Consider the following 17,189-nt stretch of genomic DNA (forward strand, 5'->3'; position numbering starts at 1 on the left):
ATAACTCTTCCTCCACCTCAGTCTCTGCTCTCATTTCTGATCACTTACCCCCACCTCACCACTCCCTTAGGGTCTGTCTCTCATGCTCATGCCTTCTTCCGCAATCACCTATGCCTGGAACTCCCTTCTTATCCCACAAGTGTCCACCTTTCCTTTTCCAAATCCCACCCCAAAACTTGCTTCTCCCATAAAGCCTAAAAGTACTAATGCACATCAGTAAAAATGCTGCCACCTACCCTTGAGACTAAAGACCAAATTGCTCTAAGACAGAACCTTCTTCTGGGTTTTAACTCCCAGTACATTTTATTGTGTGTCATCCATCTACTTAGACTGTAGCTCACCAAGACAGGGATCTTCTTCTGTGTCTTGTACAATGTGTGTACAGTGAGTACTTTGTCAAGACTTAAATAGAATAATAGAAGCACAGAACTGGAAGGGACCTCAAGAGGTCATCTAGTCCAGTCCCCTGCACTCGTGGAAGGGCTAATTATCTAGACCTGCTCTTAAAAATCCCCAATGATGGAGATTCCACAACCTCCCTAGGCAATTTCTGCCATTGCTTAACCACCCTGACAGTTAGGAAGTTTTTCCTAATGTTCAACCTAAACTTCCCTTGCTACAATTTAAGCCCATTGCTTCTTGACCTCTCCTCAGAGGTTAAGAAAAACAATTCTTCTTCCTCCTCGAAGCAACCTTTTACGTACTTGAAAAGGTATGTCCCCTCTCAGTCTTCTCTTTTCCAGACTAAACAAACCCAATTTTTTCAATCTTCTATCGTAGGTCATGTTTTCTAGACCTTTAATCATGTTTGTAATAATTGGATTAGTTGTACTAAAGTAATATTATACAGCCTTAGTACAGTACCCTAACTGTGACAATATTACAGATTGCAAACATGGTCCTTGTTACATATGGGGCTCATAGCAGCAAGGCTGAAAAACTGACATTTAAACTCTGGGCCAGTCCATGATCATGTTGGTAACAAAAGAAGCACAGAAGACGGATGAGGAAGAACAGGTTTTAATGAGAGAAAGGAAGAATATAGTATACAGCTGATACAAAGAAGTACACAGTATAAGACAAGTGTCTAATATATTAATAGAGAACTTCAGAAACAGAAAATTTCAAATGGTTAAAGGAAGTGACTTGCTCAAAAGTTACAATCTTATGTCTTCATATATATACACATTCCTGGCAGTATAGGAAACATGTTCAGGTCTTACATAGAAAATCTTGACTGTCCAAAGTGGTGGTATCACTTCCCAAAGAATATTTGCATATGGTACGTTATGAAGAATACACAGAGGCAGCTCAAAACTTTCTGAGAAGAAAAATATAAAGAATTTGGGGGGGAGGAGTAAATCGATCCCTCTCTCTAACAGCAGCAATTTGATCTGTTCCATATTCAAGATCAAAAGTACTGGAAATGGCAAGTGATAATAATAATACCTAGCTCTTATATAGTGTTTTCATCAGTAGAATGAAAGATCTTTTGTACTATGCAATTCATTAGAACTAAATTATACACCAAGGCCCAACACAGCAGACAATCTCTCCTACAAGCCTCCTTTCCCTAAAGAGACCAAGCAATTTCCCCTCCCCCAGCCTGCTGCCATAAACCAGCTCTATGCTTCCCATCTTTCCGGGGGACACGTGGCAGCAGCCAGGAATAAGTCGAGGGATATTTCTGATGAGTCATACCTGGGTGGAAAAAGGCTCTAGGAGGGGGCTGGCAGCTGTTAACCTGAAACCCAGGTGAAGGAAAGTTCACAGAAAAAGGAGGCTGCCCTGTGGAGCTCCTACCACCATCGGGGCACAGCATCTGCCTTCACCGCACGCTAAGCATGGGGATAAGCAATCACAGGGTCAGTTAAGCTATTGTGGTAGCCTAACCCGCAATAGCATGACCTCAGACTGTGCTGCCATGCCCCTCATCGATTCTATTACTGTATCTGGTTGTGACATGGAATACAACTATCTGGGCACATATCCCAAGGTCCAGCCCAAAGCTGCACCAAGATTCACATATGTTCATATGGTCGTGTGGCTACACGCTAAGATACAGCCTCGTTAGGGGGAATTGTTCTGCTGTATCAAGCAGGGGAGAAGGGTGAAGCTGGAGAAACTGCAAGCAGGAAGCTGAGCAGAGTGGAGGAAGGAGCTGAGCAGAGGCAGACTGATAATCCACCTCTGGTCAATGGGTTTATGGGAAGGGATCGGAGACCATCATGTCTCGATTGTTGTGAGTTCCCAAGGCTGTATGTCTTCACTGCAGCTACCTCAGGGAAGCAGTACACATTAACAGCTACTTTGGGGTCTGCACTATAGCTCAAGGAGTGGTGGCTACCTCGTCGTGAAGCACTGACAGAGTGACACATGTGGATGTGCCAACATGGAGCATGTTAAGGGAAAACCCCGCAACTGAGCCTGAGTTAAGTCTGCAGGGAAGACAAGTCCATAGTCTAGGAACAATGTGTGGGAGCCACGCCCCCAGCGGCATAGCTCCCCTCCCTCGCTGTCCTGTCCTGGCTCTTTGGGAGCCCCCAGGCTGTAGAGAGGAAGTTCCATTTTCTGGGACTCTTAGGAACTTCACAGCTGGGGAACGCACCCGCAGCTCTCCTGAGCCAAACTCTTGCTCCAAAAGCCTCCCCCTGCTGCCAGCCTCCTCAGTTGATACCTTGTCTCCTCTCTACCAAGCCCCCATGTCAGCTATTTATGTGACACAAAGGGATTTTTGCAGCAACTTGACAAAAGGGAAGTGAGGGCCCTACCGCATGGTCATATAGTACATGGGGCCTTGTCAGAGTAAGGGAAGGTGCAACAGAGAGCCCACATTATGTAGAAAATCACTCTTCAGTCATTTGGTATATGGCCAGGAGTAACCAGTGTTCATTACTAAAGTGCTTGTATCAATGAGCCAGCACTATATACTGCAGAAACTAGCTATTGCCAAGATATCTAGCAGGAAATTCATCTTCAGGGGAAGGTCAAATTATAAGCAGACTTCCACATAAATAGAACAAAACCGCAGTGCTAATAGAGCATGTCCACTTTGCCATTTTCCCCACTCATCCAATCACAGCTAATCAAAGGGTAAAAGTACAGGCAGCCCTCATGAATAGAGGGGGAAAGGTGGTGGTGGCGACAGCAGGGGAAGTGGTTGGGTTACATATGCTAGAGAGAAAAATAAGAAAAAATATAAGGGTAACCAGAAAGACTTTCAAAGTGGCAAATGTTGAGTTCCACAGAAGAAAAAATTCCAAAATGGAGGGAACTCACCCCAAGCAGAATATAAAGAAAGCCCTTAACAAATAGTGAATTAAAGAATACAGGAAAACATGTGACAAAGATGCCATGGCCTGCTTCACAGCTACGGGAGAAGGGATGGGGATAAATAAGATTGGAGAAAAAGGAGAAGAGACACAAGAGCAATTGGGAAAGGGCCACAGGCAACAGACACCATCACAGAGAAACTGGTATGAAAAACTCACCGATGCAAGGTGGTTGAAGGTTACTCAACTCATTGGCCCCTTCTACACAAAGGAATTTTTCCTGTTTCCCACTTTTGCTAATAGCCATTCAGCTCCCCAGTATCAGCAGTGCTGAGAGCTCTAAAGCAGAAGGCTGTAGGCTGCAGATCCTTTTCTAAGCACCTTGTCATATAAACCTGCTCAGAGCCAATCTCATCAAAACAGTTCTTAAACCAGTGTCAGTGGCTGGCAGGCTACCTACATGAGGGTTCCCAGTGGAGTCGACCCACTGTTACTGTTATGAATGATCAATTTATGGTGGTCCCCTCATGTTCTAGGTGCTTTTCAAACACCGCAGAAGGAGTGCTTCCATTGAGAACTCCCAACCTAAGGAATAGATAAACTCTAGACAGAGTTTAGAGGAAGAGGAATAACTGACATAACTTATATATAGGTCATCTTAGTGTCTGCTATGCTGCTGACAGTGAATCATCTTTAACTGGAACTTAAGTGTGGACAGGGTAGGGGTCTTGAAGATGAACTCAGGGATGCTGGGGCCCAACTGCTCAATACAGAGATTGAAAAGGACTTCTATGGTGTCTAAATTGTTTCCTGTCTCCACCTCACAGTAAAGGGAGTGGGAATCCTGTCAATGCCTGGGAATTTCACAGCACAGGCTCGTTTCACAAACAGATCCACTCCATACTCCCTGCACAAATTAGCCCCATTGTCAATTTCTCACTGCAGTTTGTTCTTTTGTCAGGATGTTCCTCTTACACTTGGGCTGTCATTTAGTTTGTTAATAAATAAAATAATAATAATAATCAAGACTTTCAGGATCCTTTTCGTTCCCTGGCTTCCCCTTGGCAATCTATACTGTGGCTATGGCTTTAAGAACCCTTTTAGGGAAATACAAGAGCTAACAGCAAGGCCAGGAATCAGTGGGCAGGAAATGCAGAGGAGCATTAAAGGCTTGATAAGGGTAAACAAGATTAAATGGCTTTTCCGATTACATTTGTAACATCAGTTTGCATTTCAGATACATTCATACAGCCTGCGTAGCAATCTGCTCAAGTGCATCTCTGTTTTCCTTCCCTTACTTAATTTTTCTTGTGCGGTTATCTATTTGTTTGCCTCCTTCATAAGTAACCGTAAGGTACAATATGGGAAAGAACACACACTAAAGCTTCCCAGCCAAGGCGCTTGGAGTGCTACATGGCAATTTAAAGTTATATAAACCATCAGTATAAGAAAAACATACAAGACCCAACAATGCAGCCTAATTAAAATGGGGGAAGGTCCTATTCAGGACAGACATAGTAAAAATAAAACCCCACAAACCTCCTCTGGAAACACATTTCCTAGATGCTCTTTTAGAAGCATGAGAAACTGAGGCAGATGACCCGACAAAGCAAGTTCCAATCCCTGAAGCTCCTAAAAGTAAAAGCACAAACACCTGCTGAGCCACACAGCTCAAAGGCAGAATGGTGAGACAGCGGGTGTTGTCAGAGCCTGTCACAGGGGGTGCTGGTTCTTTTATCGGGGTTAGGGCTCAGCCTCATCTAGGACAGACTGAGCTCACCTCCCCAAGGCGTGGAAATTAACAAGAGGAGCACATGACAGGGAGCATGTGACTAAGAGACCTGCTGGGAGACATGGGCAGCCTGTGGTCAGTCAGGAGGGAGACTCCAAGGAAGGGAGTGCTCCAGGAGAGAGCAGGAGACCAGCTGGGAAAGGGCCAACAAGGAGGCCAGGCTGAGCATACAGGAAGAGGCCCTGGGAAGAAAAGTCAGGGCAGTTCGGGTTACAGGGCAGAGTTCACAGAGTTCTCAAGGCTGGAGACTGGTAGCAGAGGGTGGACATAGGTGCCCCAATGCTGCCACTCTATGGAGTGGTGCATACACCCTTGTCAACAAGGGAGAAGAAGGGAGCATTTGAAGCCTAGGAAGGTTGGCAGCTGAACCAAAGAGAAGAGCTAAAAACTGTTGAGGGAGAAGACAGACTCTCAGAAGACTTGTGCCTAGCGAGAGTCTGGGGCAGAAGAATGATTGTGTTTCCTTTTGGACCTTAACTTCGGAAGAGTAAAAGGGGTGAGTCACCGCAATAACCTAAAAGTCCTGGATGACTGCTGAGAGGGGAAACCGAAGCAGCAGATGTGCACAGGGGCTGAATATTAGCCAGGTGGGGGACGAGGTTTCGCATACAGCCAGGGCCTTAAAAACCAACAGGACCAGCTTAAAATCCACCATCAGGCACCACAGGAACATTGCTCCATGAGTTCAAAGTCCAACTGCATCAATAAAAACTTAAACTTAGATGTTAAGGGAAGAATGGAGACTGAGAACTTACAATGTCTTTAAATTGCAAATAGACTCGAGAACAAGTGGCCACCATACCCCCTGGCATCCAGTCTTTCTACAGCCAAGCTTCAACGTGTAGTCAAAATAAAGCTGACAACAAAAGGAACAGTGTGCGCTGTACAGCTGCTGGGTTTGATTCTAGAAGGTCTATTTAGTTAGATGAGTTGTAATGAAACCAGAAACCAGGGTAAAGAATATGAAATGGAGGCTGCATGCAGATTTTAGTTACAGAGTCAGGCTAAGACTTTTCATGCAATAAGAAGGTGACAATAAGTGGGGGCACTTACAGAAATACTGGCTGGAGCTCAGGTTAGAGGCAAAACTGTGTGATTAGCTTACTGTCTGAAGTAGACGGGGAAGACGGGATTGGATTTATACAGCCCTGGCTCCCTATATCTCCCTACTTACACAAGGATGACCCAATTTATATAAAAAAGTTCTTCAAGATTTTTCAGAAATAAAACTATTAAAGGCATATACCAACACCTGGGTTAGAGTGAGAAAAACTGCTGCAGCCACAAACATGATTAAAGAAGCAAAAATGCTCCCTTAAACTAACAGACTTCTCCTAGCTGTATTACCATTCCTGAATTATAAAGTCTAGATTTACATTTTCTGGAATACTTGGTCAGCGGAGAGGTTACTGAACAAGATGATGTAAAGAAGAAATAAAATTGGACACAGATTCTTTGTCATTAAGCTGGAGGACTTATTAGAGTGGAAATAGACTATGGAACCTCTTACCATCACCTCAATAATAGCCCAGTCATTTCCACATGATTGCTGTTCAGTGGGCTGTAAGAAATGAGTGGTGAAGAGGCCAAAGATTGAATGGCCACAGAGACTGAAATTCCCTCTCAATCCAAGGAGTAGTCCCTTCTCCAGGCCAACTACTGAGACAAACTGATAGGGCAATATGAGGATTCACACTGCTGTATCCCCTCTGTGGCCAAAGAGAGGATATTGGTTTCCAGGTCTAAAATGGAATAGTTTCACAAGCAATAAATCCACTTAAAACAAGTTACATGGAAAATAATATACATCATCTGTTAAGGATCCTAAAGGGAAATAACCGCTCAGCTGAATTTAGACAAGAAGCATTCTAACAGTGCTAACATTCAGTGTCTGTCTACACAAAATACTTGACCGACTAATACTAGGATATCACAGAATATGCTGTTTTACATCCACACTGCACAAACCAGATTAATTCTTTTCAGTAATTCAAAATTTTAATTATAAAATGCTCCATTAGTGAGTGAGCTAAAGTTAGAATGTCCTTCCACCACCTACGGTACTTGTTTCATGGGCCCTGGGATTACACTTCCTCATTTTTTGATTGTAGCACATATAACTTCCTTCCACCAGCTGTCGCCTTTCTAACTGCAGACTCAGTAGAGAGGCCAAGAACTTTAAGAGCCTTTTAGGACACTGTGAGGGGGAAGCTTGCCCTGCTGCTGCCCTGTAGATGGAGGCCCAGTCTACACTTAAAACTTAGATTGACATAACTACAGTGTTCAGGGGTGTAAAAAATCCATACACTGGACAGCATAGCTATGCTGACTTAACCCCTGGTGTAGATGCAGCTTGGTCGACGGAAGACCGATTCTGGTGACTTACTTACTGGTGCTTAGGGAGGTTCAGAAAAACCCTTTCCATTGCTGTAGTCTACATCTACACTATGGGGTTAGAGCAACATAGCTATGGTGAAAAACTACACCCCGACTACACGATGAGAAGTAAATTCATACAATTTATTCAGAGCTGGGGTTCGCAGTTGCAGGGAAATTATCTGTAAATATGCAAATTAGACCATTAATTTGCATAAGAGGACACATGGAGCAGCACAAAACTTGACAGCTATGAGCTAGTTTAGATTTTATCATTTGCTAGTTTAGATGAGAGACTGTGGGGACAATCCTGATTACTGGCTTTCATCCCAAGGCATATAAAATTGTGCAATGACACACGGAAATCCATTCTTTTTTTAGGATCAGACATTAAGAGCAGCCCTTAATGTTCCGATGCCACTGCCCAGCCGCGACACTTCATTCTCTGGTAGATGCGACTTCTGATGAGGGATTTTAGGCACTGATTTCCACTCCCTCTCCCACCCTTTATTTATTTAGTAATCAGCCTGTTCTTAACAGGAAAAAGTGAAGGAAAGTATTGGTCACTTTCTGTTCAGAAATGTAAGACTGTTTGCAGTCCTCTGCCCCCAGCTGAGAGGGTCAGGACCCAGTCTTTAAATACTGAGATGTGGAGGGAAGAGGCCAACAAAAGCGACTCACTTATTTTGAGACTTGACACTAAAATTGCTGTTACTTCCAGACTATACCCAATGTTCACTGTTCTTCCATAAGTCAGAATTACTACGATATTTGTAAAAGCCAATATGTACTTCCAAAAAGCAGTGTAACTTGAGCTGCAGTACATCTTGATTTCTGTTTTGAATGACATACTTCCAGTATGGTCTCTATTTTATGTTTGTGTTTCAGTTTCCTAGAGGACAGCTTGCAGAGTTACTCTTGACATAAAAACCCATGCCAAAATGGAATTCAGAACATGTTTCTAAACTTATTTACTGAGTCACTGACAGGTAGGGAAAATATCAGGTCATGTGACGAACACTTGCGCAAAACTGTTGTGGTATATTTTAAAATATGAAAATCTTGGTTGCATTTTTTTTAGGGATCTGATTATTCTCTCCCAAATGTTTAAACGGATTTAGAGACATTTGTAAATAAGGGCAACATGGTAACTAGGGCCTCTATTATAATTAAGATAAGTTGTCATGGAGGATATAAAACTCCTGCTGAGATTATTAAAAGTTAGTATAATGTGTCATTGAAATGGCTGTTTTTACCTTTTAGTGATGGAGTGGGAGAAAACTGATGGAGCATCAATCATCACACAGCCAATAAGACTTAGGAAATCAATCGATTGCCAGGTGGACCTCATCTGGGAACTGGCAAATTATAGGGTCTGTGGACAGTCACTAAGGAAGATGTGAAGAAGGGAGTGTTTCTGGTCTCTGCATGGAGGGGTTGGGTCAGGATTGGGTCAGGATTCTAAGAAGGATCAAGGGCTTTGCTACACAGCAAGTTACTGCATAGCAAACCAGGATGTGCATCTAGAGTGCATCAGCTGCACTACTGCACAATGAAAGTCCCAGAGCGTGGCATGGCTTACAATGCTTTCAAGTAGTAATACAGCAAGCTCCAATGGGGGATTTTTACTGTGCTGTAGCAGTGTCCACTTATGACATTATTGCTCGGCAAGCTTCTGCACTGTACTGGCTTGCCAGGCAGTAAAACACTGTGTAGACAAGCCCCAAGTCCTGACCAGACAGCCTGCTTCCCAATCTTTGATACCCATATATTCACTGCTACTAAACTTGTAAGTTTAGTGTGTGTATAGTAACTGATCATTCACAATATGTTGTGGTAAAGGCTTGTTCATCAGAGACCAGATCCGGGGTCTTAAATGTTCAGCTGGTATTTAAATAAGTGCCATTTGCCATTCATAGAGTGTTTTAGGTCAGGTGGCAATTGCTGAAAATAAAACTAGGTTTTATTTTGATTCAACAACTTCTTGTTTTGCATAGTAACGAAAAACATTTATCAAATAAATCCTGTTGAATATAAATACTTTTTTCGCTCCACCAAGCCAAATATTTTCTTTCATTTCATCTCATCGCAGCAGCTAGACATATGGGACAGACAGACAACTAGTCTGCATTACAATGGGAAAATAAAGTTCAGTAGTTCAAAAGTTTGTTGACTTGCTTATTTGCAAAGAAATTAACAAAACTGTGATGCACTTCTGCTATTCACATCCATCCAAAATGTCCAATGAAATCAATAAAGCGTTGGGTGTGCAAGGAGCACAGGCAAAAGGTACAGCTTGGAAACTCAATAAAACCAGTTAGTCTTGACCTAGTCCATCAGTATTTCTCCTTCTATGTGGATTAGTTGATTTCAAGTCTGCAGTGAGGAGTAGGAACGATTTATCAGGAGCTCAATTATCTTATTACTGTAACACCAACAGAGGGCTTGGCAACTGCTGATCTTGCTTCTTATTGATACAAAGATGTTCTAATCTACTTTTAAAGTTGTACATGGTTTATAATTCACCAAACCCACATGCGTTAGTGTATGGCTTTTCACTTTATTATGTTATGTACAATAAAAAATGGTGTTCATCAACAATAAATATTTCTATCATCGATATCTGTCTATATTCAAGTGTTTATTTGCTACTATAGCTGTAAAACTTAAGGGCAGAAATTAGATGGGCTATCAGATTACAATCAAATATAGGAAAGTGAGTTTTGCCTTTAGGATTCCTTCTAGCTGGGTCTGGTTGAGAAGAAATACCTTGGACATTACTTAACCATACAGAACTGCGCGCGCCTCCAAAACTTTATGAAGGCATTAATTTTAAATGGGATATGGAAAATGTAGCTGCTGTCAATTCTACTCACTGCAAAGAACACTGGCTACCAATATTCAATGTGGATGCCATGCTAAACACGATCAGATTTAAAAATTAAACAAAATCTAAAATGTAAGAACTTTGTTCTTATTAAGATCTCATTCTGCAGTTATCTATCAAAGAACACTTATCAGCTTTAGTTCTCCAATATGCACAATATGTTAACACAGTGCCTGGGTGCTAATGCAGACCACTGTAAAATTTATAAATTTGTAAAATGCAGCAAGAAATGTAGATGGCCAAAAATCTAATAAACTGCTCAAGAGGTTCTACAGCTTGAAAACAATGACTTTTCAACAGACATCATCATGAGGAAATTTGGACTATAAGAGTCTATTTATAGGTAGCTGGGAGCAAGTTATCAAATCAGAGGAAACCATTCTTTGGGTGCAGTGGGCTGTTAACCAGATTTTTCTTCAGGGAGGATATTAAATAAATAGCCATTAAAGTAGATTACCCACTAGTACAATTACATGTGGCATCTTAAATGGATGCAAATGTAAGAGAGTGTGTGTGGTTTTTTAAGAACACACTAGATAAGTTTGCCAATTTTATTTGCATTTAATAGTCAGTTGATTTACTCATATAAAATTTGTATTTCTTTGAATGATGATGAAAGCTAAGATTGCTCCATAGGTTCACTCTTTTCTCACATGTTTAATTCCAAGTGCTCAGCCAGAGTCTGTTCTTGGGTCTTTTGCCCCCCAGGTCTGCAGTAAACACTGCAGAAATTACTGGCTCAAACGAAAGATATGGGGTGTATTTTTGTAGCTAACAGAGCACCTGCAGCTCCCATTAACTTCAGCTGAACTTGCGAGAGTAGTGAAAATCAAGGCCCAGATAATTTTGTAAGGATTTATCACAATAGATTAGAGTGTTGTTGCAGCTGTGTTGGTCCCAGAATATGAGAGAGACAAGGTGGGTGAGGCATTATCTCTTATTGGACCGACTTCTGTTGGTGAGAGAGACAAGCTTTTGAGCGTACACAGAGAGCTCTGTGTAAGCCTGAAAACTTCTCTCTCTCTCTCCAGTCATTTAAAGGATATAGGATTCCATTATTTGGATTTAGGAAAAAGAGATAGCAATGTTGGGATACACAGAAGGTCATGAGATGCTCATGGATGAGCTGATGGAAAAAGTATCAGTGAAAAATAAAACCAGATAAAAGGAAGAATTAGCTTAAAAAAAACTATCAGGGCACTTGGTGAACTTGAGAGTCTTAAGTCAAGGGCAAGGAAGACTTCTTTTCAAATGGGAATGACAACGTTCCACACACTCCCAGTCTACCTAAACCAGTTCTAAAATTAGAAAGACAACTGCCTACCATAGAGAGAATTGCATCAACGGTTCCATTTTCTCAGTAGTCCCCTTTCAGGGCTGGGGTAGAACCGACTCCACTACCAAAAGTGATGCTTAGCTGCTCAGTACATCATGGTTGAGCAGAGGACTATATTTCCACAATGTATCCTAGGCATCATTCATTCTATAGCCTCCACCCACATACGGCTAAATAAGGGCACAGAATACACTATCACAGGCAAATAAAGCATTTAAAGACATTCCCGTCCCTTAATCAGAGTGCAAGGGAGCAGAAGAAACAGGGAGAAGACAGCAGAGGATACACTGTGTAAACTATGATCCTGAGCCACTTACTCCATCCGTTACATGTTAATATTTCCCCATTTAGGAGCTGTGAAACTGCACATATTTACACCCACAGTGTTTCCTCAAAATCAATACCAGGGGAGGAAGAAGGTTGCAGGGCAGGCTTGGTCTTGTTACAAAATGACCAAGGGGATGTTGTCTCAGGTGCGGGAGCATCCACTGAGCTCCCCCTTTGCTCCACATTCCCTCATGGCAACTAATACCCTCAGGAACTTTACTGCCATTAAGTCTCTGCTGATGGGTGCACCAAACCCCGCACCCAAGAAGTTGGCGGATGCAGAGAGGAGTTATCAGGAGTAATTACTGGCCTGATTTCTGAATTAAAATCCATCCATGTCCAAGAGATCCACAGTGTGTGTCTGCTCCCTCTCAGCCTGAGCCATGGAGCCTTTACTCTGAGGATGGGCTTCCTTTGTGTCAGAGGGCAGGAAGCCAATGCCATGAAACCATTACTCTCCCCTTCTACGTCACAGTTCACTGCTCTCTAAATCAGTGCTGCAGAGAGAAACAAATAGCCCCACACTATATGTTTAGACTCAAGTGTCAACTGGGTTACAAGATACAGCTTAATTTGAAAGGATGTAAGTGCATGTTCTCTGCTTGTCTCTTTTAGACAGACACGTTATAGCTGCGATACAGAGAAACATGAAAGAACATTAGGAAAAAGCAAGTTTAACATTCAAACAAAATTACTGTACATCATTTAAAAAAATACTCATTTAACTTAGCTTAAAAATTTACTCCAGCATCGAACCACAGCTCTACAAGAGAACAAATGTACACAATACTGTACTTTGTAACCCAGTGTAAATAACCTAAGTCACACCTATATTAAGGTTTCACTTACAAAGGGCCAACAAATCTTTAATAGGTGTTTTAATAAATGGTAAAAGAATTGGTATATATTGTTATAAAGTCCAACAGGCTACTTCTAGCCATCTATATACACCTACTGATGTGATTATAACCATCCATAAACACAGACTACTCATGTCTATAACTTGCTTATAACATGTATTAATCACTTATTAATCCTTTATACACTACTTATAAATGGAACCTTAATATGAAGAGTGGCTAACTTCTTACTACTTTAGCCCAGTACTCCAGGACACATCAACTTTCACATTTTTATTTAAAATTCTGCATTTTAGTTTGGGAGGGTCTTTAACCAATGAAATTACAACTACGTAAGGTTGTTAACAAATATATAGCAGACGCTATATAGGCAAAGCAAAGGAGGTGTGGAAGACCATATGACACAGTTTATGTTTTTCAAAAAGAATCACTTTCACTAGTGTTATAATTAACACTGCTACTAGGACAACAATATCAGGAAATGACAGAATATGCTGAAATTCAAGACATCATTTTCTCTTCTTTTTAGGAAAAAAATCATATAATATAAATAAATAAACATAACTATTTAGGTAAGTTCCAAAACCCACCAGTGGTGTCATCAGAAGAAGACAAAGGACTACTCCTGGGGTCCAGCCTCTATCTCCTTAGCTTACCTGCATATAATCATCAATATATTGAGAAAGCCCTATTGAGAGCTTCATACATAGGGAACAGTAAGCATTACATTTAGGTCTCAATTTTTCCATCCAGCATTTTCATCTCTGAATCCGTGCCTGAGCTATTTCAATCACATCACCTGCCTTTTATGGAATTCAAGTAGGCAACACAATGTTTAACAAAGTTCAGGTAGGACTTAGAATCCTCTTTCACTTTTAAAGCCTCTGTCTTCATTCTCGTTCTCTTCCACATGGTTTTCATTCTCTTCTGTCTTATCCTTCTGCTCGTCATCGTCATCTCCAAAAGTCTGTTCTTGCATAGTAGTAAAAGTAAGTGATCTGGCGGCAACCTGTGCAGCCAGACCTGATGTGAAGTTGAAATCTGTTGATATATGAAGCTGAGCCAGCCTTTGCTTGATGGAGGATTGTAATGCGTCCCTCAAAGGGGGCTGTAAAACCTCCATTCCGTCCACACCAGTTGTCTCCACTTCATCTCCTTCACCCTGACACTGGTAACATGTTGTTTTTACAGCCATTGGAGAGCCACCTGCATCAGCAGCAATGTCTTTGTTTTCATCCTTCGTAGGATCTTCATATAAATATTCAGTACTGCTTTTCTCATTCACAGTGACATGGGCTTTTGGGCTAGAGTCTCTCTCTTCAGAATCATCGCTAGTTTGGCTACAGTCCTGCTTTCCTGCTTCTGCATTCAGAGGGGATTCCAAAGTATTTATGGGTTCCACTGATTCTACAGGAGACAATGGCTTCACTGCAGCTTAAAAAGAACAAAAATATAATTATGACTAAAAAAGTGACCTTCCGTACCTAACTCAGCTACGTGTGTCTTAAGAGATGGACCTGAGAGTTAAAATAGGTAAAATAAAGATGTATTTTCTGAACAGGATGCTGAAAATGGAAGGTAATGGCTACTAGTTCGACATAGTCTTTAAAACTCATGAGACATACGTAAAAATCATCTCACATAGAGCGAATGTACTTTATGGAAATTACAAACAGAATCAATTGCTGCGTCTCACACAAATTTGAACGGTCTTCCTTTAAACAACAGCTATCTAATCTAGTAAAGATAAGTGGAACACAATAAAAAATGTCTTATAGGTAACAGCTGATTTTATACATCACAACATATAAATAAGATATGTATGCATACAGTAGGATCCGTTGTCCTCACAAATAAAGAGTGGTCTAATTTAGCCTCTCGATGTTAGTAGTAGCAGCGAGTCCCATTGCCAACAACGGGATGCTTGCCAGGAAGTCTCTCCTCCCAGTGTTAGGGGTTAGTACAACACAATTGCTTCTTGAAGAACAGACGTCTTTCTTTATAGTAAAACGATACAGTGTCCATTTCCAACAAACAGATCCCTAAACTGTAGTAGCTCCATTAGAATAGCAGCACGAACATACATAAGAGCAGCAACAGCAGGTTCCCATGTGGCATTCCCTTTCTAATTCCATTCTGACTTTACCCCTGTAAGCAGAGATGAAAATAACTCTGGAAAACACACCAAACTTTTTATGGGAAACAAGATTACTGTATTAAGTTTTTTCCATTGCATTATATTTTAGTAGTATTTATTTTCACTAACTGAACATGGGAGTGTTTTTATGCTTGTCACATTAGTAATTATTTTCATTTAACACACTGAAAACTTATGCTTCAGGATTTACATTTGAAAAAACAAACACACACATAGTACAGTGTAGCAGCAGTATACCAATTTGGCCTCACCTGTTAATTGTTCTTCTAATGGAGTGGCCCCTTCACCATTCTGAAGAGAATCACTGTGTATCTCTACCAACTTGCTTCCGGAGGCAAGAATGTGCAAATTTCTCTATCCATACCAGACCTTTAAGAGCCAGTTTTGGTGCCTACATGCCCCAAAGAATACTTTCAAAGCTAGGTAACTATGGAGGGGCAAAAAGCCCAACTGGTAGAGGGCCAAATCCCAGGAACAGACCCAGGGCTGGATTAACTTTTTGTGGGCCCGGTGCCAAACATATTTGCGGGCCCCCATGGGGAACAATTGTAAAAGATAGGAGATCGACACAGAAGTCGATAGGAGATCGACACAGAACCCAGCTGCACAGCTTTTATTTACAAAATTTACAAGTTTAAGTTGCAGATGGAGGTGGCTGCCACTAGGGACCAGCACTGTCAGCCCTAGGGCTGAAAGAATGCACACCAGTGTACATAAAAATAATAATGTGTAATAAAATAAATTAGAAAAGAAAAAAAATACAAAATAAAACACAGCTAACAAAAGCCAAAGCTGGCCAAAACACCAGCCACGTGCTGCTCCCACTAAAAGGGAACCTTGCCACTATCTCATGCTTCACATTTCACATATGAACTACCAGGGTTTGAATTAAATTTTTGTATGAAACTGGGGTGGATTTAAAACCATTTAAAACATTTAAAAAATAAAAATATGAAAAACTCAGACATTTTATTTACAAGGTCATTATTCATATTTGCCCTGCTTGGCCTTCCCTGCAGGCAGAGAGGCACAGACACTCGGATCTGGACCAACTGTTCCCCCAAAAGACTGGGCCAACTCTCCAAATCGGACCAGACCCACATCCCTCCCCACAATGACCCCTCCCTCCGGGACTGGACCAGACCAACATGCCACCCCAGACCAACATTCCTCCCCAGACCAAAACCCCCAAACTGAACGAGACCACCTTCCAGCCCAAACTGGATCAGACCCTCTATGAACCAACCCCTCTTGACCTGAACCTCCACACTGCCTACCAGAACAGGGCTTCTCCTGAACCTCTATTCCTGAAGCCGACCCCTTTCTACGATCCGCAGTTGGGCCACTCTCGGGCACTCCACTCCAGAGCCACCTCCTGCTGTCAATCCACCCCTGTTCTCTGAAGCAAACTGGGCCAGATCGCACCTGGCTGCAGCTTGGCCAGATGCAGCTCGGACCAAGGTTGCATCCACTCAACTCATCCCTGGCACCCAGGGTGTGCGTGACTCCACTCTCCTGAGGTCTGGCTGCTCCCTGATTGCCTCCTGCTCATCTGGCGCTGGAAGGGGCAGTGCAGTGGGGAGGGTCAGGGTGTGCGTCCGGGCTTAGTGCTGACTCCAGCAGTGGGGCTCCCTGGCTGCAGGGGGTGCCTGAGCTTAGCCCTTGGACCCCCCACAACTGATCCGGGGAAGGGACTGCAGTGCCCGCAAAGGGCAGAGAGGATGCAGGACAGAGAGTTGGGGGGAGGGGAGGCTGCCCCCCCCCCCCGACCCCGCGCCAGGGTCTGGGAAAGGGCAAAGCCACAGCAGCAACTCCAGAGGGAGGGGCTCAGAGCTGCGATCTGTGCCCCGCAGACACTGAGCAGAATTCGATGGCCAAGGGAGCCAAGCCCCGGAGAGTGGAATGTATGCCCCGCAGAGCAGTGACCCCAGCCCCATGAGTCGGGGTGCGGCCACCTGAGGCTGCAGAGCTCTGGCATGGTCCCCTCGCCATGGCTCTGCTCTCGCTACTGCTGCTCCTGACTGCCCTGCTGCAGCCCCTGGATGGATCCGGCCCCTTTGCCAAGCCCAGGGTGCAGCGCTGGGGGGTGGCTGCGGTGGGCCACCGGTAGGCGGCTCTATGCATCCCATGGGGCAGACTCCTGTCCCAGCCTGAGTGCCAGCCCCGGTGCCCGCTGGGCTC

At 42.8% G+C, this 17,189-nt stretch overlaps 2 protein-coding genes across 9 annotated transcripts in view; one reads left to right on the plus strand and one right to left on the minus strand.

The window, feature by feature from the left end:
* Positions 1–10,060, plus strand: part of LOC125630083 (uncharacterized) — a 60,625-nt gene extending 50,565 nt beyond the window's left edge. Inside the window, exons 12-13 of one of the 2 annotated variants that reach the window (XR_012666425.1) lie at positions 8,329–8,429; positions 8,704–10,060. Coding sequence is in view for 1 of the 2 variants with exons in the window: in XM_075124276.1 (XP_074980377.1) it covers positions 8,704–8,725 (22 nt within the window). In the remaining variant the exon portion in view is untranslated. The remainder of the gene's footprint in view (positions 1–8,328; positions 8,430–8,703) is intronic. The other variant, XM_075124276.1, reaches the window with a different exon arrangement.
* VEZT (vezatin, adherens junctions transmembrane protein) overlaps positions 1,005–17,189 on the minus strand; it is a 100,930-nt gene continuing 84,745 nt past the window's right edge. For 5 of the 7 annotated variants that reach the window (XM_075124275.1, XM_075124274.1, XM_048835554.2 and 2 more), the window contains one exon: positions 1,005–14,284. In XM_075124275.1, the coding sequence (XP_074980376.1) occupies positions 13,707–14,284 (578 nt within the window). In that variant the 3' untranslated portion in view covers positions 1,005–13,706. Of the gene's footprint in view, positions 14,285–14,680; positions 14,999–17,189 lie in introns of all 7 variants that reach the window. The other 2 variants (XR_012666424.1, XR_012666423.1) reach the window with 1 other exon arrangement.

This window comes from Caretta caretta, chromosome 1, assembly GCF_965140235.1.
Source record: "Caretta caretta isolate rCarCar2 chromosome 1, rCarCar1.hap1, whole genome shotgun sequence".
Classification (NCBI taxonomy): domain Eukaryota; kingdom Metazoa; phylum Chordata; order Testudines; family Cheloniidae; genus Caretta; species Caretta caretta.